This window comes from Bos mutus, chromosome 5 (assembly GCF_027580195.1).
Source record: "Bos mutus isolate GX-2022 chromosome 5, NWIPB_WYAK_1.1, whole genome shotgun sequence".
In the NCBI taxonomy this organism is placed as follows: Eukaryota; Metazoa; Chordata; class Mammalia; order Artiodactyla; family Bovidae; genus Bos; species Bos mutus.
The window spans coordinates 96,529,628-96,556,877 of NC_091621.1; the positions used below are offsets into that span (position 1 = coordinate 96,529,628).

Below are 27,250 nucleotides of genomic sequence, written 5' to 3' on the forward strand. Positions count from 1 at the left end.
ACCTGCAATGCAGGAGACCTAGGCTTGATCCCTGGGTTGGGAAGATCCCCTGGAGGAGCGCATGGCAACCCACTGCAGTATTCTTGCCTGGAGAATCCCCATGGACAGAGGAGCCTGGTGGGCTGCAGTCCATTGGGTCACAAAGAGTTGGACATGACTGAGTGACTAAGCACACATGCACATATATAAGAATATGTAAATTATGACCTGAATAATGAAGAGGCAAAAGTCACTCAGGGTCAGTATGTAGCTCCCTCAGCAAATAAGCTCCCAGTTTGGGGAATTGAAGCCCATGGGTCATGTTAAGTGAAGATGCAGTTTCAGTATACCCACACAAAGGAAGTAGAATCACAAGATTTATTATTACTTCCAGATCCCAGAAGCAAGGAGGGTACGTTGAGCTGTGGAAAAGGAGAGCTAGGTAAGTAGGAAGTGGAGAGCAGGGTAGCAAGCACCTGTTACTCCAGGTGGTTGGGCAGAGGTTGCTAACTTTAATCAGGCTTTCCTCTAAGTTGTTATTTTAAAAGGTGCCCTGCAGAAAGCAAAGCAGGAACTTACTGTGGGTATCATCAACTCAAGTTTTTTCTAAATGTTCAGACTCTTGGTGTGAGTGGTGTTTTCATATTGTAAAACGAATAGGTAGCAACACTTTGGCCACCTGATGTGAAGAGTTGACTCATTTGAAAAGACCCCGATGCTTGGAAAGATTGAAGGCGAGAGGAGAAGGGGATGACAGAGGATGAGATGGTTGGATGGCATCACTGACTCAATGGACATGAGTTTGAGTAAACTCCGGGAATTGGTGATGGACAGGGAGGCCTGGAGTGCTGCAGTCATGGGGTTGCAAAGAGTTGGATATGACTGAGCAACTGAACTGAACTGAAGCAACCCAGAAAAATGAAATTATTTTTCTCATCTCTTTGAAAGACCGGGGTTTTCATTCGCTGATGATTGAAATGTAAAATGACAACCCTTTTGGAAGAGGTTTGCAGTTAATCACACCACCGTGTGACTTAGCCGTTTCACTCCTAAGTATTTGCCCAATGAAAAAAAGAGCATATGTCTATAAAAGACTTGGGGCTCTGAAGGTGATGCTAGTGGTAAAGAACCCAGCTGCCAGTGCAGGAGATATAAGAGACGCAAGTTTGATCCCTGGGTCAGGAAGATCCCCTGGAGAAGGAAATGGCAACCCACTCCAGTATTCTCGCCTGGAGAATCCCATGGATTCTATGGGGTTGCATGAAGTCAGACATGACTGAAGCGACTGAGCACATACAAAGACTAGTGCTCAAGAGTTTGCAGCAGTTTTGTTTGTAATAGTAAATAAACAAAATCCCCCAGATTGTTCATCAACAGATAAATGAATAAACACATATTATACATACATACTAGCTTTTCCAGTAGTCATGTAGGATGTAAGAGTTGGACCATAAAGAATGCTGAGCACTGAAGTATTGATGCTTTGAATTGTGCTGGAGAAGACTCTTGAGAATTCCTTGAACTCAGTCAATCCTAAAGGAAATCAACCCTGAATCTTCATCAGAAGGATGGATGCTGAAGCTGAATCTCCAATACTTTGGCCACCTGATGGGAATAACTGACTCATTGGAAAAGACCCTGATGCTGGGAAAGATTGAGGGCAGGAGAATAAGGGGGAGACAGAGGATGAGATGGTTGAATGGCATCACCAACTCAATGGACATGAGTCTGAGCAAACTCTGGGAGATAGTCAAGGACAGGGAAGCTCAGTGTGCTGTAGTCCGTGGGGCTGAAAAGAGTTGAATACAACTTAGCAACTGAACAACACAGCAACAACAATATATACATGCAATAGAAAATTACTTTGCAATGAAAAGGAATGAATAACTGATGCATGAAATAGCATAGATGAATCTCAAAATAATTATGATGAGTGAAAAAAAAAAGAAAAAAAAAAGAGTACATACTGTAAAACTGCATTTACATAAATATCTAGAAAATGCAAACTATACTGACAGAAAGCAGATCAGAGGCTACTGGGGATGGAGAGGATGTACGGAAGGGCAAGAGGGAGGGATAACAGAGGGCACTGAAGATGTTCAGTCTCTTGATTTTGGGGACAATTTCATAGCAAGACATTAAAGTGTACACTTGAAATTTGTGAAATTTATTGTATGTCAATTCTACCTCAAAAAAGCTGTTAAAAATAAAATTTGGAAATGAGATACTGATATGTAATATTTGCTAATTTCCTTCTTTATTTGGTTTTTCTTTCACTTAACTGAATTTATTGAATGTCTTAACTGTGGCAGAAGATAAAAGAGGAATGAAATGGTCTTCCTCTAAGTCCAGTAGAGGAGCCAGACAATGACAGTTTGCATGGTATTCTTGCTGGATATGCCCATAGGAAGCTAATGAAATGTCAAGATCAGTGTGTGTGTTGGGAATGGTTTCTGAGGGCTTTAACTCTGAGCTGCATTCTGAAAAATGAGGAGGTGGTTAGGGACAGTGAGGAGGGGATGTATGTGTGGTAGGCCCGGTAACTTTGTTGGAAGCAAGGCATGAAGTGAGAGGACAAGGGCTTGTTACAAGAAAACAAAGTGTAGGAGAGAAAGGGTTTTCTAAAGGCAAGATGGGTAAGCAGGGACTGATTACCAAGAGCTTAGGAAGCTGTGATCAGGAATTTGGCTCTGATATTGACTGCTTGGGAAGTCAGACAGGATTTCAAGCAGGGAAGAATGAGATCAAATAGCATGGTGATTAAGAGCCCAGGTCAAGCTGATAAAGAAAAAAATGACATCTTGCCCTTGTATTGTCTATCATTATGGTTAAGCATAGCTAGCTTAACCATGGTGGCTCTGACGGTAAAGAATCTGCCTGCAATGAGGGAGGCCTGGGTTCGATCCCTGGGTTGGGAATATCCCCTGGAGAAGGGAATGGCAACCCACTTTAGTATCTTTCCTGGAGAATCCCATGGACAGAGGAGCCTGGCGGGGTGCAGTCCATGGGGTCACAAAGTCGGACACCACTGAGTGACTAAGCACATGCACTCACATGGTTAAGCAAGCATATTTAATTGGTCTCCAAGTCCTGCCAATGGCTTTTGCTGAGTCACACTCAAATGTGTCCATTTCTTCCCATGCCTTCATTAATTCTTCTTTGGGTTACCACCAGGTTCTTCAACTGATGTCTCCTTCAGTCCAACCTCTCTCTTTGATACCCACAGTTTAAAACTGTTTTCTAAAACTCAAATCTGATCCCGTCGCTCTTCACTGAAAACCCGATCTTCATCTTCCAGTCTTGTTTCTTATTAATACCAACACTAACTCCATAGTTTCAACAATGATAATCACACTGTTCAGATATGTCAGCAACTGTGCCAAGCACTTTATTTTCTATCTCATTAAATCCTCTCAATACATTGTTATTATCATCATTATTTTACAGATGAGAAAACTGATACTTAGTGTAGGGGAGGTAAAGCTTTTCTTTACCTTCTTATGTTCACTGTCTGGGATTTGTAAGTTAAACTCACAAAAGACAGATTAACAGGAGAAAAAAAAAAACTCAAGTTTATATATGCAACACATACCATACACACAGGAGAATTCAGTGATGACTAGCTCATAGGGAGTGGTTAAATTTTTGTGTTTATATATCTAACTCAGTTGGTGTTGATGAAAAATTAATAGTAAATCTAAAGAAGAAATAGAGGGTTTTTTTTTTTTTCCCTAGCCAACCTGAAGGCTATAACACTAGAGACAGTCAGATAACTCTGCAGACTGTTCCCCTTGGTTAGAAGTCAAAAGCACATTTATATATTTTTAAGACAAAGGATCATTCATCAAACTGGTACACTGACATTTTACAGTTCAGCAGAGACATGAAGTCCAGACCTACATGTAGGAAGGGAGCAGCAGGTCACCATGACCCCTTACAGGATTAGGAAAGGAATGTTATCTTCTAAGGAGTCACATTGCTGGCGTCAGAAGAAGGGAAAAACGAACTTTATGGTTGAGCAGACATTTCTGTTTGAGGAGGTCTGGTTAATGTATAATGAAGAAGCACATTGCAGATTAGGGAGAGCCCTGTCCAGGAGGGCATGTGTTATGCTTAAATTTTCTTGTCCTGCCTTAAAAAACATACATTTTATTCCATCATAGGTGATAGGGAAAGAGAGCTTATAGGAATGACATTTTGGAAAGATAAGTGGTTTACTAGGAGAATAGATAAGAGATATGATAATCTTGAGACAATGTCTGTTTGGGTGTGGTGTCCACTTTTCAAGTCCAAGAAGATTAAGGGTGTTTTCAAGGAGGGCTTTTATGACAATTGAGTTCTTTGGGGAGAGTCTGCTTTAGGCAGATAAGAGATTTCAGAAACTCAAATCTCTTTCACTCAAAACAATTCCTGTGCTACAGTGGCATATCCTGATCCCCATTCATTAGGAAGGTTTAATAATGTGCCCAAGGTCACACAGCTAATAAGTATACTTAAATAACTTGTTCAAAAAAAACTTTAAAGACAAATTTGAGTATGAGATTTATTTTTTTTAACTTGCAAGAGTGTCCAGTTATTAGGGAATTGGAACGTGTACAGAGATGTAGGCAGATATTTAAAGGCAAAAATCACAAGGTCAGATAGATAGCTCAGTTGTTACCAAACAATTGACAGGTCTGCTTGGTTGCATTTGGGTCAGTTTTGATAAAAGAGAGACAATTCTTTCTCTCAATTAAAAAGAACAAAAGGGACTTCCCTGGCTGTCCTGTGGTTAAGACTCCAGGCTTCCACTGCAGGGAGCACAGGTTCAATCCCTTATCAAGGAACTAAGATTTTTGCCCTGTGACAAAAATAAATAAATAAAAATAAAAAATCAACAGCAAACAATAGAAAAGAATGTCCAGGTTTGCTTCTCAGGGCTTACAGTCTGTTTCTCTTGGCTTATCTGCTTAGCTTATCTTGTAGGAATCCTTTTTTTTTGGACTATGGAATGAAAGTTTCAGAAAAAAACATTTAAATTGCACAATAGTGAATGGGATATAAAAGGCAGGATTGCAGAGAAACCAGTTGCAGGAATTCAGGCAAGCAATCATAAGGCAGATCTAAGGGCAAGGCAAGAGGAATGGAAAGAAGATCAATTTGAAAACTGTCTCTATGATAGAATACATTAGCTGGTTAAACACTAAAATCCTGAGACAAACCGATCTGGATTTTTTTTTTTTTTTTGCCACACCGTGTGGCATGTGGGATCTTAGTTTTCAGACAACGGATCATGCCCCCTGCATTGGGATAATGAGAGTCTTAACCACTGGATTGCCAGGGAAGTCCCTAGATCTTGAATATCTATTAGGAATTATTACTAACAATAGAATCAGTGAGCGTTAATTGAAATGACAAGTTACAATTAAAGAAACAAAAAAGATTGTACGTGTATGAAAATTATTATAATCAGGACATATTATGATTTAATCTCAGCTGAATGTGTCATTAAGGATTTCTGCTGTGTCTATTTGGCTCACCACCCTATGCCCAGTACCTAGAAGTGTGATGGGCACAAAGCAGATGCTCCACGGCTTCAGAGCGTATTTTTTAGAAATCAGTATTTGACATTCCCTTATTTTCCAAGCGAGGTCAGGGCACCCTCTGGTTTCACACTTCTGTCCCTTTAAGAAGCCCGGGTGAAGGGAGAGAGCGCTGCCGGGAAGGAAGGCGGAGCAGGAGGTCGGGGCAGGGGCGGGGCCAGGGGTGCTGTAGCCGGCGACGCCGGGAATTCTGGATCCCGAGAGCAGTTGTAAAGAAAGCGCCAAAAGAGGCGCAAAGGCAAAGTGACTGACTTGCCCTATGCTTTGCTCCCCAGGGTGGTGTTAGCACAGACAGGTAAGGAGAAAAGGAAGACTGTGCCTGCCCCTTTAAGGCTGACTCCCTTCCTCCTCGGAGGAAAATAAGGTGCTAACGCTTTTGGAGCTTGCAAAAGCTCCAAACCTGTCTTGCTGCTACCTGGGGAGCTGGCCAAGCACGCCGCGTCCGAGGGCACTAAGGCTGTCACCAAGTATACCAGCTCCAAGTAAATATAATATGCCTAGCCGCTGTTAACGGAGAAGGCAATGGCACCCCACTCCAGTACTCTTGCCTGGAAAATCCCATGGACGGAGGGCCTGGTGGGATGTAGTCCATGGGGTCGCTAAGAGTCGGACACGACTGAGCGACTTCACTCACTTTCACTTTCTTACTAATTAATCCAAATACCCAGTGTTCCCCCCTTAATCACATATTCATAACAGATGCTTCATTGGTGCTTGGCGTGGGAGGGGGCGGCATCGGTTTGGATGACACTATGTCCAAAATAGTCTCCTATTTGCTCTGCTTTCTTTTTAAACCTTAGACTCAAGGGCTGACCCAATCCTTCCTACGCAATGAGTCCAATGAGGTCAGGCTGTTAAGAGAGCCTGTGATTACAAGGGCATAAATGTGGGCTGACACCCACTTAAAATCTATCCCGAGTTCACAGACTAGTGGCCTGACAGGCATTTTGACCCTCCTTCTGTGTTGACATTTTAATTAATTCCTGCGTTTAAAAGTGGGATTTTTTTTTTTTTTTTTCGGGTGGGGACTTGCAGCAGATGGGATCTTAATTCCAGGAGCAGGGATTGTGCTCCCTTTATTGGGAGTCTTAGCCACTGGACTGCCGGGGAAGTCTGTGGATTATTTTGAAAAATGAAAAGATCTGGCCATATGTCCCAGGACAGGCTGCAGCTTGCTGGCTCCGTTGGACTGTTTTGAAACACCTTCTAGTTTGCCACAGCCTCTCTGTTATCAGCAACCAGCCTGCATCACTCATTTATCACCAGTCTGGCCCCAGGTAGGCATTTGAGTTTGGGGCCCCTACCCTTGGACAGCAAGATCAAACCAGTCAATCCTGAAGGAAATCAAACCTGAATATTCATTGGAAGGACTCATGCTGATGCTGAAGCTGAAGTTTCAGTACTTTGGCCACCTGATGGGGAGAGCTGACTTACTGGAAAAAACCCTGATGTTGGGAAAGATTGAGGGCAGGAGGAGAAGGGGGTGACAGAGGATGAGATGGTTGGATGGCATCACTGACTCAAGGGTCATGAATTTGAGCAAACTCTGGAGGACAGGGAAGCCTGGAAGTGCTGCAGTTCATGGTGTTGCAAGAGTTGGACTTGACTTAGCAACTGAACAACTCTAAATATTTGGGTGAATTTAAGACTATTTAAAATATTTATGCAGAACAGGCCAAAGGTTCCAAACAACTTGGTGTATAATTTGTGTTTAAACTTCTCTTCCTCATTCCTACTTATTCTTAATCAAAATGTCTTTCTATTAAGTCCAGGTTTGGTGAAAATGACTCATCAGAGGTATTTACAGAAAGTGATTTGATATTCTTTTATTACGATTAAATCCATAGTATTTTTTGTTTGTTTTAGGAAAAAACAATCTTAATTACATTGATGTTTTATACTAGGGCTATTTTTTTTTTGGTTGGGCTGGGTCTTTGTTGCAGTGGGCAGGCTTCTCTAGCTGTGGTGCACGGACTGTACAGCATGAGGACTCAGTAGTTGTGACAAGCGGTCTTAGTCCCAGACCGGGGATTGAATCTGTTGCATTGAAAGGTGGATTCTTAACCACTGGACCACCAGGAAAGTCCCCATATGCTAGGCTTATCTTTATTGACCAGTCAGTATAATTTATATGTCTCTAACCATAGTTACAGTTTGATAATCTGCATAACTCTTGGCTAGACTCCATAAAAGCAAGAACTGTGTTTGCCCTGATGACCTGCTCTATTCCATCACTAGAATCTAAGTTTCCTGAAGATAGGGGCTTTTGTTTATTTTGTTCACGGTTATCAAGAACAGTGTCTGCTTAAAGGAAAATGATTTATTAAATGAATGAAAGAATGTTAAGGGTATACCTTATTTTATCTAACAGGAATGTTCCTGAGGATTCTATCAAAATCAAATGCTTATATATTTGGTTTTCTAAATTATTAAAAGGATTCTGTTGTTCACAAAGAATGAAAAGGCATGTTTTAGAAGATTGGATTTTCCTAAATTAACACAAAAAAACTTTCATCTAAAGTGACCTTGCACTTGTGCATCATCTGCTACAGAGGTACACTAATATTTTCTTACTATGTGATAGGATTTGGAAATGTTAGAGTTTTCATTATTATTATGTTTTTAGAGGTCTAGTGACTCCAGCTGAGATCAGTTTGGCAACCAAACTCTTTCCCCAGGAGAAGCAGCTCTTATCAAGAGCAACACCAGCATACCTGTGCTTTGGGACCAGACTGATGGCTTTGAGCCCAGGGTGGAGAGTGTTTGCATCATTTCCCATGAACCGCTATGTTGTCCTCTGGAAGGCTGTGAGAAGCAGTGGCTTCCCCTTGTTTCCCTGGGGTCACTGCCCCTGGAGAGGAACTGGAAGCCTTTTGGACCCTAAGATGAAAGCTTTCCTGGAAGAGAACACTGAAGTCACCAGCAATGGCAGCCTCACCCCTGAAATCCGGTTGCGGCTTTTGACCCCCAGATGCAAGTTCTGGTGGGAGAGAGCTGACTTGTGGCCCCTCAGGGATCCTTACTGGGCAATCTACTGGCCAGGGGGCCAAGCCCTGTCTAGGTATGTATGGCCTTAAGTGAAGCAGGAACCTTTACGGCTCCTCACCACCTCTCTCTTTTCTGTCCCTTCCAACTCCACATTCTCCCTGTTCCTCAAAAACAAAACAAAACAAAAAAACGAAACCATATTCTTTTATTAGAGTTTAGGAACAGTTCTGGGTTGCTTTGTTGCATGGTTTTCCCTTCTATTCCAAGCTTACCAAGGTGTTTCCCCATATATAGTTCTCTCCCCAAGAGAAATCCTAGGTTAGCTGTCAAGACCCTAGGTAACTGGTAATGATCCAGAAATCTCACACTGTTCTCAGGTTCATGGTTTGTGATGCCCATGAAGATCCTTGGTGGAACTTAAAGCCCCCCCACTCCTCCTGGTTTAATTCTGTAAATGTTGCTCCTCCACCACTGCCTTTTCCCAAGCACCCAAAGAATGAGGGATATGAGTGATTGGGACATCACTCTGGTGGACTTGAATCTGCATTTTTAAGTTTCCCCCTTTCAACTCCCCATACTGCAAAGGTCTTCTTTAGGACATTTTCTCACATATACACACAATGCTTTTTATTATAACAGTCGCTGAAACAAATGCAAGAACTTTCAGCATTTTAATCTAGTCTTTGCTCTTAGATTGGTAAATGATTTAATTTTTTAATGCCTTGATGTTTCAAGGAACATCAAGGAAATGTATAAGGAACTTCTCTTTCACAGGAATGGTATGGTCTAGCAGAACTCAGATTGTATTTAGTTTTTTAAATTTATTTATTTGCCCACGCTATGTGGCGTGTGGGGTCTTAGTTCCCTGACCAGGAATTGAACCTGCATCCCCTGTACTGGAAGCATGGAGTTTTAACCACTGGACTGCCAGGGAAGTCCAGTTTGTATATAGTTTTAAATGCAAAATGAATAAATGCAAACATAGAATTTTTTGGAAAATCCTGAGTTCTGGAAAACTTTCCAGGTGGTATCAATTCCAATTTTCTGGTTGTTGTGTTGCCAAATTTTCCTATATTTACTTGTATCATTTAAAAAAATAAGTGATATCTTTGCAAGTGATACCTATGCAAATTGTGTGTCAACTCCAAATATAAGGGCAATCAGATTCCTTAAGAGACTGAATCAGAGGTCACAAATTGGTGATCCACAGATGTGTTTTCTGTTTTAAAAAAATGGATATGTTTTTGTAAACTTGTTTTACTTATAAACTTTTAAACAATCAGTTGCTATCATTTAAAACTTGAAGCATGTAAAAATTTACTTCAATTGAAAAATAAGAATCTCTGGGGAGTTACTTGGCACTTTCACTGCCTGGTCCAACTTCAATCCCTATTCAGGGAACTAAGATCCTGCAAGCCAAAACACATGGCCAAAAAAAAAAAAAAAAAAAAAAAAAAGAAAAGATCTCTGCTAACATCAGATTCAAATCTCTGCTAACACCTAATTCCTGTTGTGGCAACTGTTACCTCCAGATGGGTAACAGCTGTCCCTTTAGATGGGGCACTACACCCCTGCCTTGCCATTGTTCCTTAGTCTTTTTTTGGATCGCAGGATCTCAGGGATAGGCCCTTGGCAGTGAAAATGTGGAGTCCTAACCACTGGACCACCAGGGAATTTCCTCTGCTCTTTATTTTTCCAGTAGTGAGGTCAGGTGTCAGTTGACATTTATCATTTCACTGTTTGCCCATTCGTCTTCACTTGTTTGGTAACTGCTTAGCCCAGGTCCACATTCTTTGGTTGAACTGGACTTTGATGGTACCTTTCCAGAGAGGTCATTTTTATATAGTTTAAGCTGTAGGTAAAACCACTTTCTGATGAACAATGAAAAGGAGACAGTGAATTTTGGATCTAGCTTACTGAGTCCTGATTATAACAGTATTTTGTCAGTCTGTATTTTTGGTGGTTGGTGGTTTCTGGTTCGTAGTAAATGCTCAATACTTTAAAAAGTTGACTTTAAAAGCATGATTAGTCAGTTGTATGGAACTGCTCTTCGCACTTGGTAAAGTAACAGACCAAAATGACTAGGTCCTCTCTCTGCCATCTCTGCCCAGCTCTTAAAACTGACATTTTTTTCTCACTCTATTCAGGCCAAACTTGCCAATGTTGGACTGAATTCTTCTGCTAAGGTTCACTATTTCCTTGTCTAATCAATCCAAAGAAAAAATATTGGACACCTCTTACTGGCCTCCCATCTGTCTTAGATTATATTTTCCCTTTTCTAATTTAGGTATCTTTTGGATAATCCTGATCTTGTCAGAGGAAAATCTGTGTTAGATATTGGGAGTGGATGTGGAGCTACAGCCATTGCTGCTAAGATGAGTGGAGCCTTAAGGATCTTGGCCAATGACATAGACCCTAGTAAGTGTCATATTTTTGAATATTTTGAGCTCATCTTTTTTTTTTTCCTCCAGGATAAATATCTACAGTTGCTCCAACACCATAAGCCATTTCCATGTTGTATTTCATAATCTAATATGGTGAACTCAGTGGGACATTGTCTGTGGGAACCCTGTAAGGCCTGAGTTAATGGTGCATTTTTGACAGGAGGACTTGTATTTGTGTCTGGCAGATATCCCAAAGTGATACCAACCTGGGAACAATTACTGTTGGTCATCTCTGGGCTAGGGATTTCCTGAAATATGTAGGTAGTGTTTATTTGACCAAAACCCAAGTGAAGATAGACCTGGGCATTTGAGGGAGATTTTATTCCATTCGAATCCAAGTTGAGACAGGTAAGTGTTAATTTTACCTGATTTTCTCTAGTCTTCCCTTTCATTGAGGATCTAGCCCTTGAGGAGCCTTATATATAGGACTCTCAGTTCCAAGTTGTCATCCTGCTCAAACATAAGCCTTGTTTTCCTGTCTCTTATACAGCCATGACAGACCAAAAGTCTTCATTGTTGTCCAACTCTTTGTGACCCAATGGACTGCAGCCCGCCAGGCTCCCCTGTCCTTCATTGTCTCCCAGACAATGAAGTTATGGCCGTTGAGTCGGTGATGCTGTCTAACCATCTCATCCTCTGCTGCCCCTTCTCCTTTTGCCTTCAATCTTTCCCAGCACCAGGGTCTTTTCCAATGAGTTGGCTCTTCCTATCAGGTGGCCAAAATATTGGGGCTTCACCATCAGTACTTCCAATGAATATTCAGGGTTGATTTCCTTTAGGATGGACTGGTTTGATCTCCTTGCAGTCCAAGGGACTCTCAAGATTCTTCTCCAACACCACAGTTCAAAATCATCAATTCTTCAGTGCTCAGCCTTCTTTAAAGTCCAACTCTCAAATCCATACATGACTACTGGAAAAACCATACCTTTGACTATATGGACCTTTGTTGCTTTGTGATGTCTCTGCTTTTTAATACACTGTCTAGGTTTGTTATAGCTTTCCTTCCAAGGAGTAAGCATTTTTAAAAAATTCATGGCTGCAGTCTCCATCAGCAGTGACCTTGGAGCCCAGGAAAATAAAACCTGTCACTGCTTCCACTTTTCACCCTCTGTTTGACATGAAGTGATGGGACCAGATGCTATGATCTTTTCTGAATGTTGAGTTTTAAGCCAGTATTTTTAACTGTCTTCTTTCATCCTTATCAGGAGGCTTTTCAGTTCTTCTTTACTTTCTGCCATTAGAGTGGTCAGTCAGTCAGTTCAGTTGCTCAGTCATGTCCAACTCTTTGCAACCCCATGAATCACAGCACGCCAGGCCTCCCTGTCCATCACCAACTCCCAGAGTTTAGTCAAACTCATGTCCATCGAGTTGGTGATGCCATCTAGCCATCTCATCCTGTCGTCACCTTCTCCTCCTGCCCCCAGTGCCTCCCAGCATCAGAGTCTTTTCCAGTGAGTCAACTCTTTGCATCAGGTGGCCAAAGTATTGGAGTTTCAGCTTTAGCATCAGTCCTTCCAATGAACACCCAGGACTGATCTCCTTTAGAATGGACTGGTTGGATCTCCTTGCAGTCCAAGGGACTCTTATGAGTCTTCTCCAACACCACAGTTTGAAAGCATCAATTCTGCGGTGCTCAGCTTTCTTCATGGTCCAACTCTCACATCCATACATGGAGAAGAACCATAGCCTTGACTAGACAGACCTTTGTTGGCAAAGTAATGTCTCTGCTTTTTAATATGCTATCTAGGTTGGTCATAACTTTCCTTCCAAAGAGTAAGCGTCTTTTAATTTCATGGCTGCAATCACCATCTGCAGTGATTCTGGAGCCCCAAAAATAAAGTCTGACCCTGTTTCCACTGTTTCCCCACCTATTTCCCATGAAATGATGGGACCAGATGCCATGATCTTCGTTTTCTGAATGTTGAGCTTTAAGCCAACTTTTTCACTCTCATCTTTCACTTTCATCAAGAGGCTTTTTAGTTCCTCTTCACTTTCTGCCATAAGGGTGGTGTCATCTGCATATCTGGTTATTGATATTTCTCCTGGCAATCTTGATTCCAGCTTGTGCTTCTTCCAGCCCAGCGTTTCTCATGATGTACTCTGCATATAAGTTAAATAAGCAGGGTGACAATATATAGCCTTGACTTATTCCTTTTCCTATTTGGAATCAGTCTGTTGTTCCGTGTCCAGTTCTAACTGTTGCTTCCTGGCCTGCATATAGGTTTCTTAAGAGGCAGGTCAGGTGGTCTGGTATTCCCATCTCTTGAAGAATTTTCCACAGTTTATTGTGATGCACACAGTCAAAGGCTTTGGCATAGTCAATAAAGCAGAAATAGATGTTTTTCTGGAACTCTCTTGCTTTTTCCATGATCCAGCAGATGTTGGAAATTGATCTCTGGTTCCTCTGCCTTTTCTAAAACCAGCTTGAACATCTGAAAGTTCATGGTTGACGTATTGCTGAAGCCTGGCTTGGAGAATTTTGAGCATTACTTTACTAGCATGTGAGATGAGTGCAATTGTGCGGTAATTTGAGCATTCTTTGGCATTGCTTTTCTTTGGGATTGGAATGAAAACTGACCTTTTCCAGTCCTGTGGCCACTGCTGAGTTTCCAAATTTGCTGGCATATTGAGTGCAGCACTTTAACAGCCTCATCTTTCAGGATTTTAAATAGCTCAACTGGAATTCCATCACCTCCACTAGCTTTGTTCTGAGGTTATTGATATTTCCCCCAGTAATCTTGATTCCAGCTTGTGCTTCATCCAGCCCAGCATTTCACAAGATGTACCCTGCATAGAAGTTACATAAGCAAGGTGATAATATACAGCTTTGGTGTACTCCTTTCCCAATTTTGAACCAGTCCATTGTTCCATGTCCAGTTGTAACTACTGCTTCTTGACCCACATACAGGTTTCTCAGGAGACAGGGAAGATGGTTTGGTATTCCCATTTCTTTAAGAATTTTCCATAGTTTGTTGTGATCCACAGAGTTTAAAGCTTTAGCATAGCCAATAAAGCAGAAGTAAATGTTCTGGAATTCCCTTGCTTTCTCTATGACCCAACGGATGTTGGAAATTTGATCTCTAATTCCCCTGCCTTTTGAAATCCAGCTTGTACATCTAGAAGTTTTCCATTCAGTGACTGCTGAAGCCTAGCTTGAAGGATTTTGAACATAATCTTATTAGCATGTGAAATGAGTGCAATTGTACAGTAGTTTGAATATTCTTTGACATTGCCCTTCTTTGGGATTGGAATGAAAACTGACCTTTTCCAGTCCTGAGACCACTGCTGAGTTTTTTAAATTTGCTGACACATTGAATGCAGCACTTTAACAGCATTATCTTTTAGGATTTGAAATAGCTCAGCTGGAATTCTATCACCTCCACTAGCTTTGTTCATAGTGATGTTTCCTAAGGCCCACTTGACTCACACTCTAAGATGTCTGGCTCTAGGTGAGTGACCACACCATTGTCATTATTCGAGTCATTTGGACCTTTATTGTATAGTTCTTTGGTGTATTCTTGCCACCTCTTCTTAATCTCTTCAGCTTTTGTTAGGTCCTTACCATTTCTGTCCTTTATCATGCCGATCCTTGCATGAAATGTTCCCTTAATGTCTCAAATTTTTTGGGATCTCCAGTCTTTCTATTCTGTTGTTTCCCTCTATTTGCATTGTTCATTTAAGAAGACTTTCCTATCTCTCTTGGCTATTCTCTGGAACTCTGTGTTCGGTTGGGTTTATCATTCCCTTTCTCCCTTGCCTTTTGCTTCTCTTCTTTCCTCAACCTTTTGTAACACCTTCTCAGACAACCACTTTGCTTTCTTGCATTTCTTTTGCTTTTGGTCACTTCCTCCTGTACAATGTTTCAAACTTCTGTCTGTAGTTCTTCAGGTACTCTGTCTACCAGATCTAATCTCTTGAATCTATTCATCACCTCCACTATATAATTATAAGGGATTTGACTTAGGTCATACCTGAATGACCCAGTGGTTTTCCCTACTTTTTCAATTTAAGCCTGAATTTTGCAATAAGGAGCTCATGGTCTGAGCCACAGTCAGATTCAGGTCTTGATTTTGCTGACTGTATAGAGCTTCTCAGTCTTCAGCTGCAAAGAATATAATCAATCTGATTTTGGTATTGGTGATGATGATGATGATCTGGTGATATCCATGTGTAGAGTTGTCTCTTGTGTTGTTGGAAAAGGGTGTTTGTTATGACCAGTGTGTTCTCTTGACAAAACTCTATTAGCCTCTGCCTTGCTTCATTTTGTACTCCAAGGCCATACTTGCCTGTTACTCCAGGTATTTCTTGACTTCTAGTTTTACATTTCACCCCACTAGGTTGACAAGGACATCTTTTTTTGATGTTAGTTCTAAATGGTCTTGTTGAGATAAGCAAATATTCCTTAAAACCTCTCCTTTTCCAGGTGTGTGGTATTGTTTGGTTTTCAGAATAGTCATATATTTGAGCATTGTAGGAAATAGCCTATAGTTTAGGCTTCTTTACCTAAAAAAACAGCTTTCAACAGAAAAGGGAAAAAAAACCTATTGGATATTCTCTAAAATTATTTAATCAGTAGGAAATGAAAATAACCTAGCATATACCAATTCACCATGTCCTTTTTTTTTAAAGTTGCAGGAATGGCTATTACACTAAATTGTGAGTTGAACCAACTGAATCCTTTTCCCATTTTAATCAAAAACATTTTGGATTTGGAACAAGATAAGTGGGACATTGTTGTCCTTGGAGATATGTTTTATGATGAAGACCTTGCAGACAGTCTGCTTCAATGGCTGAAGAACTGCTTTGAGACCCACAGAACTCAAGTACTGATTGGTGACCCTGGGCGACCCCAATTCACTGGACATAGCATTCAGCATCAACTGCACAAAGTAGCAGAATATTCACTTCCAGAGCCTACAAGGCAGGATAACAATGGACTGACAATAAGCACGGTGTGGCAGTTTCAGCCTTGAGCTGTTGAAGTTCCTCCAATAGGGGATATAGCTATGTTTGGGTTTAACCTGAAAAGACTGTCTGGTTCAATTTGTGTTAAATGGTAAATCTTGCTTCGAAATATGAGGTTAAAATTTTGTCAGCCTTTGCCATATAACTTGTTCTACAGTAAGCCAAATGCAAAAATCTCTATCTGTGTTTTTTTTTTTTCTAGTTTTACTGCTGTGCTTAGTTGTTCTGTCATGTTGAACTCTTTGCAATCCATGGACTGTAGCCCACCAGGCTCTTCTGTCCGTAGGGATTCTCCAGGCAAGAATACTGGAACGGGTTGCCATGCCCTCATCCTGCTATAGGAATATAATTATACAAGGCAGTCAGAAAACGAAGATCATAGCATCCGGTCCCATCACTTCATGGCAAACAGATGGGGAAACAGTGGAAACAGTGTCAGACTTTATTTTTCTGGGCTCCAAAATCACTGCAGATGGTGACTGCAGCCATGAAATTAAAAGACGCTTACTCCTTGGAAGGAAAGTTATGACCAACCTAGATAGCATATTCAAAAGCAGAGACACTACTTTGTCAACAAAGGTCCGTCGAGTCAAGGCTATGGTTTTTCCAGTGGTCATGTGTGGATGTGAGAGTTGGACTGTGAAGAAAGCTGAGCACCGAAGAATTGATGCTTTTGAACTGTGATGTTGGAGAAGACTCTTGGGAGTCCCTTGGACTGCAAGGAGATCCAATCAGTCCATTCTAAAGGAGATCAGTCCTGGGTGTTCATTGGAAGGACTGATGCTGAAGCTGAAACTCCAATACTTTGGCCACCTCATGCGAAGAGTTGACCCATTGGAAAAGACTCTGATGTTGGGAGGGATTGGGGGCAGGAGGAGAAGGGGACGACAGAGGATGAGATGGCTGGATGGCATTACCGACTCGATGGACATGAGTTTTGGTGAACTCCAGGAGCTGGTGATGGACAGGGAGGCCTGGCGTGCTGCAGTTCACAGGGTCGCAAAGAGTCGGACATGACTGAGGGACTGAACTGAACTGAGGCATCAATGGTATGTGAACCAAGACATTCCAGATATACAAGCTGTATTTAGAAAAGACAGAGGAACCAGAGATCAAATTGCCAACATCCACTGAATAATAGAAAAAGCAAGAGAATTCAAGAAAACCATCTGCTTCTGCTTTATTGACTATGCTAAAGCCTTTGTGTGTATCACAACAAACTGGAAAATTCTTCAAGAGATAGGAATACCAGATCACCTTACCTGCCTCCTGAGAAACCTGTATACAGGTCAAAAAAAGCAAGTTACAACCAGACATGGAGCAATGGACTGGTTAAAAATTGGGAAAGGAGTACCCCAAAGCTGTATATTATCACCTTGCTTATTTTAACTTCTATGCAGGGTACATCATGGGAAATGCTGGGCTGGAAGAATCAGAAGCTGGAATCAAGATTTCTGGGAGAAATATCAATAACCTCAGATATGCAGATGACACCACCCTAATGGCAGAAAGCAAAGAGGAAATAAAGAGCCTCTTGATGAAAGTGTAAGAGGAGAGTGAAAAAAACTGCCTTAAAACTCAACATTCAAAAATGAATATCATGGAATCTGGTCCCATCACGTCATGGCAAATAGATGGAGAAACAAAGGAAACAGTGACAGACTTTATTTTCTTGGGCTCCAAAATCACTGCGGATGATGACTGCAGCCATGAAGTTAAAAGACAGTTGCTCCTGGAAGAAAAGTTATGACCAACCTAGACAGCATATTCAAAAGCAGAGACATTACTCTGTCGACAAAGGTCCGTGTAGTCAAAGCTATGGCTTTTCCAGTAGTAATGTACAGATGTTTTGAGAGTTGGAGCATAAAGAAGGCTGAGCGCCGAAGAACTGATGCTTTCGAGTTGTGGTGTTGGAGAAGACACTTGAGAGCCTCTTGGACTGCAAGCAGATCAAACCAGTCAATCCTAAAGAAATCAACCCTGAATATTCATTGGAAGGGCTGATACTGAAGCTGAAGCTCCAATATTTTGGTCACCTGGTGGGAAGATGTGAGTCATTAGAAAAGACCATGATGCTGGGAAAGATTGAGGGCAGGAGGAGAAGGGGACGATAGAGAATAAGATGGTTGGATAGCATCACTGACTCAATGGATGTGAGCTTGAGCAAGCTCTGGGAATTGGGGAAGGACAGGGTAGGCTAATGTACTGCAGTTCATGGGGTCTCAAAAAGAGTCGGACAGGACTGAGTGACTCAACAACAACAACATACTCAGTACTGTGATACCTTATGATGCATTTTTATGGTTTATTAAGGTCATTTCCTGGAGAAGGAAATGGCAACCCATTCTAGTATTCTTGCCTGGAGAATCCCATGGACGGAGGAGCTTGGTGGGCTACAGTCCACGGGGTTGCAAAGAGTCGGACACGACTGAGCGACTTCATTTCAAGATCAGTAACAGTTTGTTATACCACAAATATCCCAAGTTGTCAGGATCTTATATATCAATAAGAATGTTGGGACATAAACGAGAAACAATGTGAAGGATTATATGTACAGTATACCACTATTTATGACAAAAAAAAAAAAAAGATGTGTATGTACCTACATATGAATGTATGTGTAAAGCATATATATTTATTTGCAGTAGACATATTATGCCTTCAGAAAGGTAAGTTAAGAAACTGGTCAGAGTGGTTGTGTTCTGAAAGGGTACCAGATGGCTGATGGATGAGGGTGGGAGGAAGACCTAGTTTTTACTTTTGGGTCTTGTAATTTTGTACTGATTTTATGTACTATATTTCCTGTTCTTCAATTTAAAACAAAACATGACCACAATACATATTACAAGTGAAGTATAAAATGCAACTTTGTATACATGTGGGGGTTAGGGTGCTGACAATCGCCAACCACCCTCTTAGAATTCAAAATCTACATATAACTTTACATTACAAATCCAAGTTTCTGCATCCGAGGATGGACTGCATAATACTGAAGTATTTATTGAAGACCAACCAAACAAAAACACATAAAGTGCAGTTCACACCCATGTTGTTCAAGGGTCAACTGTACTCTTGTTCTTACATACTACTTAGGAATTGGTTATGACACTTGCATTATATGCTTTCTAATAATACACACATGCCAATGGGATTAGGATACCAGGAGATGTGATCATAGTTACAGTTATTCAACAGAAATGTAGAGAAAGCAGTTAGGAGAAAGTTGTTGCTTAGATAGGAAAACAGGATCATTACATGGGAGTTTTGGAGCTGAGGTCAACAGAGGATCCTCTGATTTCTGAATTTAGAAGTCAGAGATTATTATAACCCAATAAATCAATTCTTGTATCCAATTTCCATTGATCTACTGGGGGTCAATTATAAACTCAAAAGTTTGATTCCGCATTGGTAAACATTAATGGAAATTATAGGCTACAGTGGTATTGGATGGTATTTGAGGAGAAAGAGTTTTGTTGACATATTCTTGGAAAATTCAGGATATTCTGCTGGGTAATGTCTTTCTCGGCAGGAAAAGAAGGAGAAAATTAAAGGGAATTATACTCTGGAGCACTGTTGGACATTGACTTGAAGAGGCCAAGAGTAGGTTTAATTTTAAATATCTACAACCCTGTTTCTGTTATCTTCTCTTAATTATTTATGAGGTGGGTACAAGAAGGTGTTTGAGATATTCAAATATTACTTAAAATATTTAAAATCTCCCATATATATATAACAGTGATCCTTGAAATGACTTAATAGCTAACAAACAGGTTGTATTAAGACTGTTCACATATGCACTTCCCTGGTGGTGCAGTTGTTGAGAATCTGAGAGTCAATTCCTAGGTAGGTTGATAAGAAGTCCAGGGTCCCCGAGAAGACGATAGGAGTCTGGAGTTGTCAAGGAGGATAAAGGACAAATGTTTTTTCTTTAAATCAAGACCTGATGATTGCACAACAAAACAACTCATCTTGCTCAAGGATATGTTTTTCCTTAAACTCTGTACCACGACTATATAACAACAATGTATCCTGCTCAAGGACATATTTCTCCTTCCTAAGAACCTTCTGAATAATCCTTAGAAGAAATGTAGTAGCCTCATAGTCAACAAAAGAGTCCGAAATGCAGTACTTAGTTGCAATCTAAAAAATGATAGAATTATCTCTGTTTGTTTCCAAGGCAAACCATTCAGTATCACGGTAATTAAAGTCTATGCCCTGACCAGTAATATTGAAGAAGCTGAAGTTGAACGGTTCTATGAAGACCTACAAGACCTTCTAGAACTAACACCCCCCAAAGATGTCCTTTTCATCATAGGGGACTGGAATGCAAAAGCAGGAAGTCAAGAAACACCTGGAGTAACAGGCAAATTTGGCCTTGGAGTACAGAATGAAGCAGGGCAAAGGCTAATAGAGTCTTGCCAAGAGAATGCACTGGTCATAGCAAACACCCTCTTCCAACAACACAAAAGAAGACTCTACACATGGACATCACCAGATGGTCAATACCAAAATCAGATTGATTATATTCTTTGCATCCAAAGATGGAGACGCTCCATATAGTCGGCAAGAACAAGACCAGGAGCTGACTGTGGCTCAGATCATGAACTCCTTATTGCCAAATTCAGACTTAAATTGAAGAAAGTGGGGAAAACCACTAGAACATTCAGGTATGACCTAAATCAAATCCCTTATGATTATACAGTGGAAGTGAGAAAATAGATTTAAGGGATTAGATTTGACTGTGCCTGATGAACTATGGATGGAGGTTCATGACATTGTACAGGAGACAGCGATCAAGATCATCCCCAAGAAAAAGAAATGCAAGAAAGCAAAATGGCTGTCTGAGGAAGCCTTATAAATAGCTGTGAAATAAAGAGAAGTGAAAAACAAAGGAGGAAAGGAAAGATATACCCATTTGAATGCAGAGTTCAAAAGAATAGCAAGGAGAGATAAGAAAGCCTTCCTCAGTGATCAGTGCAAAGAAATAGAGGAAAACAGTAGAATGGGAAAGACTGGAGATCTCTTCAAGAAAATTAGAGATACCAAGGGAACATTTCATGCAAAGATGGGCTCAATAAAGGACAGAAATGGTATGAACCTAACAGAACCAGACGGTATTAAGAATAGGTGGCAAGAATACACAGAAGAACTATACAAAAGAGATCTTCACAACCCAGATAATCACAATGGTATGATCACTCACCTAGAGCCAGATATCCTGGAATGTGAAGTCAAGTGGGCCTTAGGAAGCATCACTACAAAAAAAGCTAGTGGAGGTGATCCAGTTGAGCTATTTCAAATCCTAAAAGATGATGCTGTGAACATGCTGAACTCAACATGCCAGCAAATTTGGGAAACTCAGCAGTGGCCACAGGATGGGAAAAGGTCAGTTTTCATTCCAATCCTAAAGAAAGGCAATGCCAAAGAATGCTCAAACTACCACACAATTGTACTCATCTCACACGCTAGTCAAATAATGCCCAAAATTCTCCAAGCCAGGCTTCAACAGTATGTAAACCATGAACTTTCAGATGTTCAAGCTGGTTTTAGAAAAGGCAGAGGAACCAGAGATCAAATTGCCAACATCTGTTGGGTCATGGAAAAAGCAAGAGAGTTCTAGAAAAACATCTACTTCTGCTTTATTGACTATGCCAAAGCCTTTGACTGTGTGGATCACAATAAACTGTGGAAAATTCTTCAAGAGATGGGAATACTAGACCACCTGACCTGCCTCTTGAGAAACCTGTATGCAGGTCAGGAAGCAACAGTTAGAACTGGACATGGAACAACAGACTGGTTCCAAATAGGAAAAGGAGTACGTCAAGGCTGTATATTGTCACCCTGCTTATTTAACTTATATGCATCATGAGAAACACTGGGCTGGAAGAAGCACAAGCTGGAGTCAAGACTGCCGGGAGAAATATCAATAACCTCAGATATGCAGATGACACCACCCTTATGGCAGAAAGTGAAGAAGAACTAAAAAGCCTCTTGATGAAAGTGAAAGTGGAGAGTGAAAAAGTTGGCTTAAAGCTCAAAATTCAGAAAACTAAGATCATAGCATCCGTCCCATCACCTTATGGCAAATAGATGGGGAAACATTGGAAACAAATGGCTAACTTTATTTTTTTGGGCTCCAAAATCACTGCAGATGGTGATTGCAGCCATGAAATTAAAAGATGCTTACTCCTTGGAAGGAAAGTTATGACCAACCTAGACAGCATATTAAAAAACCGAGACATTACTTTGTCAACAAAGGTCCATCTAGTCAAGGCTGTGGTTTTTCCAGTAGTCCTGTATGGATGTGAGAGTTGGGACTATAAAGATAGCTGAGCGCCAAAGAATTGATGCTTTTGAACTGTGGTGTTGCAGAAGACTCTTGAGAGTCCCTTGGACTGCAAGGAGATCCAACCAATCTATCCTAAAGGAGATCAGTCCTGGGTATTCATTGGAAGGACTGATGTTGAAGCTGAAACTCCAGTAGTTCCACCACCTGATGCGAGAGCTGACTCATTTGAAAAGACCCTGATGCTGGGAAAGATTGAGGGCACTGACTCAATGGACATGAGTTTGGGTAAACTCAGGCACTGGTGATGGACAGGGAGGCCTGGTGTGCTGCAGTTCATGGGGTTGCAAAGAGTCGGACACGACTGAGCAACTGAACAGAAGTGTCATCTGAAAATGTAAATTATGGGACTGGATCTAGTAAGATCTTTGTAACCTTGAGACATTCTTTTGATTTATTGTTATACCCAATTAAAAAGTATATAGCTCCCTTGCTAAGACTAGCAAGTGGGGTGCTATCCGTTCCCCTTGTGATGTCTATGTTAGAAGATTTCTTTGTCCCCTCTTATACTTTAATAAAACTGTGCTACACAAAAGCTCTTGAGTGATCAAGCCTGGTCCCTGGTCCCGAAGCTAAATCTTCTTCAGAGTTCTTGCCAATGCAGGAGAAACTGTTTCGATCCCTGCTCTGGGAAGAACGCAGAGCAACTAAATTTGTGTGATGCAACAATAAGCCTGCGCTCTAGAGTGCACTTGCTGCAACTACTGAAGCTCAAGTGACTAGAGCCTGTGCTCTGCAACATAGTAGCCTGAACACCCTATCAGAGTCGCTGGCACTCATCACAACTAGAGAAAAGCCTGCATGCAGCAACAAAGGCCCACCCCAGCCAAAAGCTTAAATAAATAAATCTTTTAACAAATAGATTGTTCACATTTAAACATTTAAAGACATTATTGATATAGTTGGATTAATTTCTACCATCCTTATAGCTGTTTCCTATTCCTTGCCGTTGTTCTTTTTTGTGTTCTACTTTTTCTTCCTTATTTTATCTTTTTTTGTGGGGTTGGGGTGGGGGTGGGGCTGCATTGCAAGTCTTGTGGGATCTTAGTTCCTGGACCAGGAATAGAACCCAGGCTCCACTCCAGTACTCTTGCCTGGAAAATCCCATGGACGGAGGAGCCTGGTAGGCTGCAGTCCATGGGGTTGCTAGGAGTCGGACACGACTGAGTGACTTCACTTTCACTTTTCACTTTCATGCACTGGAGAAGGAAATGGCAACCCACTCCAGTGTTCTTGCCTGGAGAATCCCAGGAACGGGGGAGCCTGGTGGGCTGCCATCTCTGGGGTCGCACAGAGTCGGACACGACTGAAGCGACTTAGCAGCAGCAGCAGCTTGTCAGTGAAAGTGCAGGGTCTTTAGCCACTGGACCACTGGGGAATTCTCCTTTATCTTTTTTTGTTTTTTGGCTGTGCTGGGTCTTTGTTGCTGCTTAGGCTTTCTCTAGCTGTGGTGTGTGGGCTCCTCACTGCCGTGACTTCTCTTCTTGTGGAGCATGGGCTCAAGGGTGCATCAGCTTCCATAGTTGCGGCTCTTAGACTCCTGAGCACAGACTCAATAGTCGAGGCGCACTGACTTAGCTGCTCCACGGCATGTGAGATCTTCCCAGACCAGAGATCAAGCTCGTGTCTCCTGCATTGGCAGGCGGATTCTTTACCACTGAGCCAGCAGGGAAGCCCCCTTTTCTGGTAATTGAGCATTTTATATGGTTTCATCTCCCCTCCCTTAGGATGTCAATCATATTTATTAAAATTTATTTTACCGGTTGCCCTAGAGTTTGCAGTGTACATCTACAACTAACACAACTTTACTTTCAAACAATGCTGTACTGCTTCATGATTTTCAGTTTGTTCAGCTTTTATCTTGTGGGAGTGATGACTTCCAATCTCTGTACATGTCACAGACCAGAAACTTGAAGTATGGGTATTACTTTTATTTATTTTCTTGTCTATTTATTCAACAAATATTTGGGTGCTTATTAGATACCAGACACTGTTCTAGGTACTGGAGATACAGCAGTGAAAAAAGAGAAATAATGTCTGTCTTCATGAAGCTTATATACTAGGGTGGGCAGATAGATAATAAATAAAAAATAAGATGTCAGATGGTAAAAGATGGATAGGGGAAAAACAGAGTTCAGAATGACAGGTAAGGGTGAAGTTATAGGTAGGATAGGGATGGGAGACCAGACTTTTAAGCAGGGTGCTGAAAAATAGTTGATATAACCAGTAATATAAAAAAGATCAAGCCACAAGCTGCTTTAGGATGATAGTCCTTTATAGACCTTAAAAATCTCACACTTTAGATCTTGAAACTAGTTTCTTCAAAAGGGGAAAAAGGTAGTGACTTGGTTAGGTGTTCAATATTAAATCTTACTGAATTTGTCTTTAAAGAAATTTCACAGCTGGAACAGGCCTTACCCATTTTATACATACACGCATGTGTACCACCTTTGCAGTGGCAATACACTATATTGTACACTATACACTATAAACATAGCACATTTATAAAGTAGTTAATAGTAAGGAGAAGAAGTAGAGTTGAATATGTAAACCTGTCCCTCTACGTATGTCCAAGTAATCTACCATACCATACTTTCCCTGTTATTCACTGTATCACAGTTCAAATAGGAAGTCTTTAAGAAGGTCCCACTGACAAAGGCTTTTGGCATAGGGAATATGGTGAATTTGGGGGTAGTTTAAACATGGTATGTTTTAGAGAATTTTGTGATTATAGATAGTAATATATTGCATTTGAAAACTAAGATCTCTGCTGTTTATTTTACAATGTGAAACCAGTAGAGCTTCAGGATACAACCTCTGTGATGCTATTTCATATTGACTCATTCTTACACATTCTTGAATGCAGTTTTTAAGGAAGAAAGTTTGTAGATGAATAGCATGTATTGGGGGAAAGTAGCCATAAAAACCAATGTAATAAGTGGCCGGGCAAAGGCCTCAGTATCACTCATATGCTAAATGGCTAAGGTATGATATCTGAGATTATGATATTAAACTATTACATTTCTTTGTTTCATTGAAATAATAATTTTTGTGAAGAATATACAGGCATGATATTCAGCTTTGCTTTTTGGCCAGTGGACATTTAAATACTTTGGAAGGCAGTAGCCAGAAAACAGCTAGGAAGGTAACTATGCTTTTAGAAATAACTTAGAATTCTCCTGTTTATCCACAGTGATAAATATCTCTTATAGTAGCTCAAATATCTAGTTAGGAGAAGGAAATTCCCAGCGGAAATAGGTAACTAAAAACGTTCTTATTTAAGAAGAAAACAGTACCCTTCCCCAATATATCAGAGGGCATGCTATAACTGCCATTTCAAGAACACTCACTCATCAGCAAACTTATATATAGAAATAAAAGCACTATTAAAATGTTTAAAAGCCAGGTTAACTTCAAAGCATAAATCATACTATTGGAAAGCCAATCTCTGAGACCATTGTTTCCAGGGCAAGTAGTATGAAGATTATAGATCTGATAAGCTTCAGTGAGCATCAATACACAGTCCACGTCACTTGCTTTAGTTTGTTCGGGCCTACTAATTGCTCCAAGACTTCTCGTGAATGATCTACAAAAGAAAACAATAACAATATGTTAATACACAGTAATCAGCGATATTGAATGTATCCTCATGTATAAACTGGGGATGATGACTGTTATACATCATAGGGTTAAAAGACTGAGATGATATACAAAGCATAGTATAAACTAAAAATACGTTTAATTAATGGTAGCCATCACTATTATTGGACTTCCCTGCTGGTAGTTCAGATGGTAAAGAATATGGCTGCAATGTAGGAGACCTGGGTTTGATCCCTGGGCTGGGGAGATCTCCTAGAGGAGGGCATGGCAATCCACTCCAGTATTCTTGCCTGAAATATTCCATGGACAGAGAAGCCTGGTGGGTTATAGTCCGTGGGGTTGCAAAGAGTTGGACATGACTGAAAGACTAACACAGCTGCAGTAAACATAGTAATACTTTGAAAAAAAAAACAGGCATTTCTTGTTTTCTCAGTAATCTCATCTTTTTTTTTTTTTTTGGTTGTGCTGGGTCTTCATTGTTGCTCAGAGGCTTTCTCTCATTGTGGTGAATGGGGGGTACTCTTCTTTGCAGTGAGGGAGCTTCTCCTTGTGGCAGCTTCTCTTGTATAGCACGGGCTCTAGGCACAAGGCCTCACAGGGTCTCAAGCATGGGCTCAGTAGTTGTGGTACATGGGCTTAGTTGCTCTGCAGCATCTGGGATCTTCCCTAACCAGGATTTGAACCATGTCCCCTGCTTTGGCAGCTGGATTCCTATCCACTAGACCACCACGGAAGTCCTGTAATTTTATCTTAATTACATCAAACAGACAGTAACAGGGTTAAACTTTCTCAGGGTCCTGCCAGGAATTAGATGACACACTAAAGTAGCATGTTTGAACAGTGGTTAATGAAGTGACTGTTTACAAAGGAGTGATTAAAGAAAGCCAGCAGGTATGGTAAAACACCTTGGGAAGCTGCAACATGCTGAAAGAAGTCAGGGGAGAGAGTAGTTACTAGAACAGGACAACTTAACCAATTGTTGAACATGTTCCATGTCATATACTTACAAAACATGATTTTAAATAGATAACTATTACATGAATTCCTTGTAATTTAACCAATGTATATGACTAGACATTTAGATGGTTTTCAGTTATTCACAATATATAGGAGTGATTTTAATATGGTTTATGTTTACAAAGTCAGTTTTATAATATCTTCTAATGTAAAAATACTGCTAAAAGTTTATTACTTTAAAAATTATTTCAAGATAAATGCTGGAGAGGATGTGGAGAAAAGGGAACCCTCTTACACTGTTGGTGGGAATGCAAACTAGTACAGCCACTATGGAGAATAGTGTGGAGATTCCTTAAAAAACTGGAAATAGAACTGCCATACGACCCAGC

The 27,250-nt window shown here is 40.8% G+C and overlaps 2 protein-coding genes across 13 annotated transcripts in view; one reads left to right on the forward strand and one right to left on the reverse strand.

The window, feature by feature from the left end:
* The first annotated feature begins 300 nt into the window (after positions 1-300).
* ETFBKMT (electron transfer flavoprotein subunit beta lysine methyltransferase) overlaps positions 301-27,250 on the forward strand; it is a 30,185-nt gene continuing 3,235 nt past the window's right edge. Inside the window, exons 1-5 of one of the 10 annotated variants that reach the window (XM_070371299.1) lie at positions 301-421; positions 7,933-8,115; positions 8,240-8,622; positions 10,837-10,967; positions 20,136-24,397. In XM_070371299.1, coding sequence (XP_070227400.1) covers positions 8,297-8,622; positions 10,837-10,967; positions 20,136-20,518 — 840 coding nt within the window. In that variant the 5' untranslated portion in view covers positions 301-421; positions 7,933-8,115; positions 8,240-8,296 and the 3' untranslated portion in view covers positions 20,519-24,397. The other 9 variants (XM_070371297.1, XM_070371298.1, XM_070371295.1 and 6 more) reach the window with 9 other exon arrangements.
* Positions 24,408-27,250, reverse strand: part of AMN1 (antagonist of mitotic exit network 1 homolog) — a 67,902-nt gene continuing 65,059 nt past the window's right edge. For 2 of the 3 annotated variants that reach the window (XM_070371307.1, XM_005898243.3), the window contains one exon: positions 24,408-25,890. In XM_070371307.1, coding sequence (XP_070227408.1) covers positions 25,817-25,890 — 74 coding nt within the window. In that variant the 3' untranslated portion in view covers positions 24,408-25,816. The remainder of the gene's footprint in view (positions 25,891-27,250) is intronic. The other variant, XM_070371305.1, reaches the window with a different exon arrangement.